Source organism: Frankliniella occidentalis, unplaced genomic scaffold (assembly GCF_000697945.3).
Source record: "Frankliniella occidentalis isolate FOCC.00 unplaced genomic scaffold, Focc_3.1 Scaffold317, whole genome shotgun sequence".
Classification (NCBI taxonomy): domain Eukaryota; kingdom Metazoa; phylum Arthropoda; class Insecta; order Thysanoptera; family Thripidae; genus Frankliniella; species Frankliniella occidentalis.
In genome coordinates, this window is record NW_026267442.1 from 174,945 (window position 1) to 177,305 (window position 2,361).

The window sequence follows — 2,361 nt, forward strand, 5'->3', positions numbered from 1 at the left end:
CTTATTTTTCGCCAAGAAATGCCCCCAGTGCCCAAACGGTAGAAAATAGAGAAACAGACGAAATTTTTGTCCGAAGAACGCTATTCCAATGAGTTTACCTTTTAGAAACCCATAAAAAAAGAGATCCTCTGGTAAAATTTGATTTTTTGTTACCCAATGCCAGGCTGATATTGCACACTCTTCGCTCTACAACCCTAGCCCAGAACGCCGCTCAGCTCTACCTACCGGCGAGGAACTTTTGATCACCGCTGACGCCGAGAGCTACATGATCTCTCAGGAGCGCCCGGATGTCCCAACAATTTTTGGTCAGACGACGCGTGAAATGGGTTACTTTTTCCCTTTCTTTGGTAAGGAGTGAATGAGAATCATCTCATACGAATAGTCACGCTCAATAGAATTCTTTAACTTGAAGGGGTCAGGTGAAATGTAAGGGTTTAGGAGAATCACTACAAAAACACTTCAGGCCGCATCGATTTTTGGTATTGGTATATTTCAGTTATTTCTTATAGAGTTTACATTTACATAGATAAACCCTCTCAACCGAGGTCCACATTAAAAATTATTTTAGTAAAAAAACACACAAGATACAGTATATTAAACAATACTTCTGATAAAGTAACAACAATCAATCGTATCAGCCCTAAGTACCTCTCTCATTAAATTCCTACACCAATGAATAAAATTCTTTTTCTCGCAGCCATTTCTTTAACTTCGTTTTAAACACTTTCATATTTCTACGCTTCTTAATAAATGCATTGCATTAAAAATATTTATAATATCTGAACGTATGAAATTGATTTGGTTGTTATACTTATGAATGTCTTTCTTCATTCTGGTGCCATGGCCATGCCTTTTTTTTTATTATTTTCTTTGAAATATTCGAATGCGTTAACTGATGCCTGACTGTTAAGAAGAAATTGAAGTTAAAGTCAAAAATTAGGACTACAGGTTGATTGAGAGCATATATACACGCTAACTTTGTCGTTGACGCCGCCGGTGCGTGCACTCTCCCGGAGCATGCCGATCAACGCCTGCAGTCCTGACGGTTGAAGATTCAACAGCCACCACAGTCAGCGTGGATTCCGAACAAAGGCTTCCGCGCCGCCAAGTAGACAACGATGACAAGCTGTGGGCTGTGAAGCAGCATCTTTTAGGAGTAACTAGCAATTTCTGACAGTCACAGACCCATCCGCTGCAGCACAATCGTGCACACCTAAACGGACTGCATCGTCCAGTTGGAGGCGAAGATTGGCATGTTTCTGGAGAGTGCGCCCACCGGCGCCAACAGCAAGATAAGCGTTCATCTATGGTCTCAATATACCTTTAGCTCTAAATCAATGCAGCGGGTAGTTTTGCTGTAGTGACAATTTTCCCAAACCCTCCATTTTACAAGTCTGCCCTCTTAATTCTGTGTCTTTTGTACCAGACGTCGCAAACAACGATGCAGCCCTTGAGAATGCTATCAAAAATTTGATTACCTGGACACCACCTAGCCTGTTTCCCAGTGAAGAGACGCGAAAAATTCTAAAAATCCAGCGCAACTTGTCTGCTGAAGGAATCCCGGATACGTTGCAAAAATACTACTTCGAAACAGATGACAGTGATTGCAGCAAGGAATGCAGGATGGCAAAGGTAAAGACAACCCAATACATTTTCTCCTACATCGAAATTATATTAGAAGCGGCTTTTTCCATTGTTTCGAGGGGAAAATTGGACCCAAGTACAAATACACTTGAATCAAGAAATGATTTTTCTGAGTGTTGTTGTCTGACCGTCCGTTCATACCCTGAGAATAATGTGAGCCGAAGGTTTAAAGTGTTCAAGATGACGTCGTTTACAACAACGGAATGTTTCGTCCAAATCCTTTCAATAACACTCTTAATGCACTGTAAAAAGCTTGCGAAGAACTATTCTTTGCAGTGCAAAGAATTTTCAAGCGTTGTAAAATGCTTTGCATTGCGAACTAAATCCTTCGCATTGCAAACTAATTCTTTGCACCTTTCGAAGAAAATAGTTTGGAATGAAAAGAAAATAGTTTGCAATGCAAAGAAAATAGTTGGCAATGGAAAGAAAATAGTTTGCAATGCAAACTTCCTTACAATGCTTGAAAATTCTTCGGAAGAATTTTGCAGTGTGGGGTGAAAAGAGGTTACACGGACCTTTCACTCTGACACTTTGAGTGTCACATTTAGTCGCTCATTTGCACCGTTTTGTCGTCTTTACCGAAAAAGGTCCAGGAAAAGTCCAATCTCGGCCCTGAATATCGATTACACTCCTAGATACACAATATTTTGCGTCGGGATTCCTTAGAATACCAACCTGGTTGGCAAAAATCCCTTCCAAATGCATGAATAGTGATCG

At 40.6% G+C, this 2,361-nt stretch overlaps 2 protein-coding genes across 2 annotated transcripts in view; both read left to right on the top strand.

Moving 5' to 3' along the window:
• LOC113207106 (juvenile hormone esterase-like) overlaps window positions 1-2,361 on the top strand; it is a gene marked incomplete at its 3' end in the record, with an annotated part of 16,853 nt that overhangs the window by 6,457 nt on the left and 8,035 nt on the right.
• LOC127751043 (uncharacterized) lies at window positions 129-2,300 on the top strand. Its single transcript, XM_052273954.1, has 2 exons — window positions 129-347; window positions 1,427-2,300. The coding sequence occupies exons 1-2, from the start codon at window positions 266-268 to the stop codon at window positions 2,140-2,142; spliced, it is 798 nt and encodes a 265-aa protein (XP_052129914.1). The 5' UTR covers window positions 129-265; the 3' UTR covers window positions 2,143-2,300.

Coding starts and splice junctions, on each gene's coding strand:
- LOC127751043 (XM_052273954.1), top strand. CDS start 266: ATGATCTCTCAGGAGCGCCCGGATGTCCCAACAATTTTTGGTCAGACG. Junction 348..1,426: donor TTACTTTTTCCCTTTCTTTG/GTAAGGAGTGAA, acceptor CTTTTGTACCAG/ACGTCGCAAACAACGATGCA.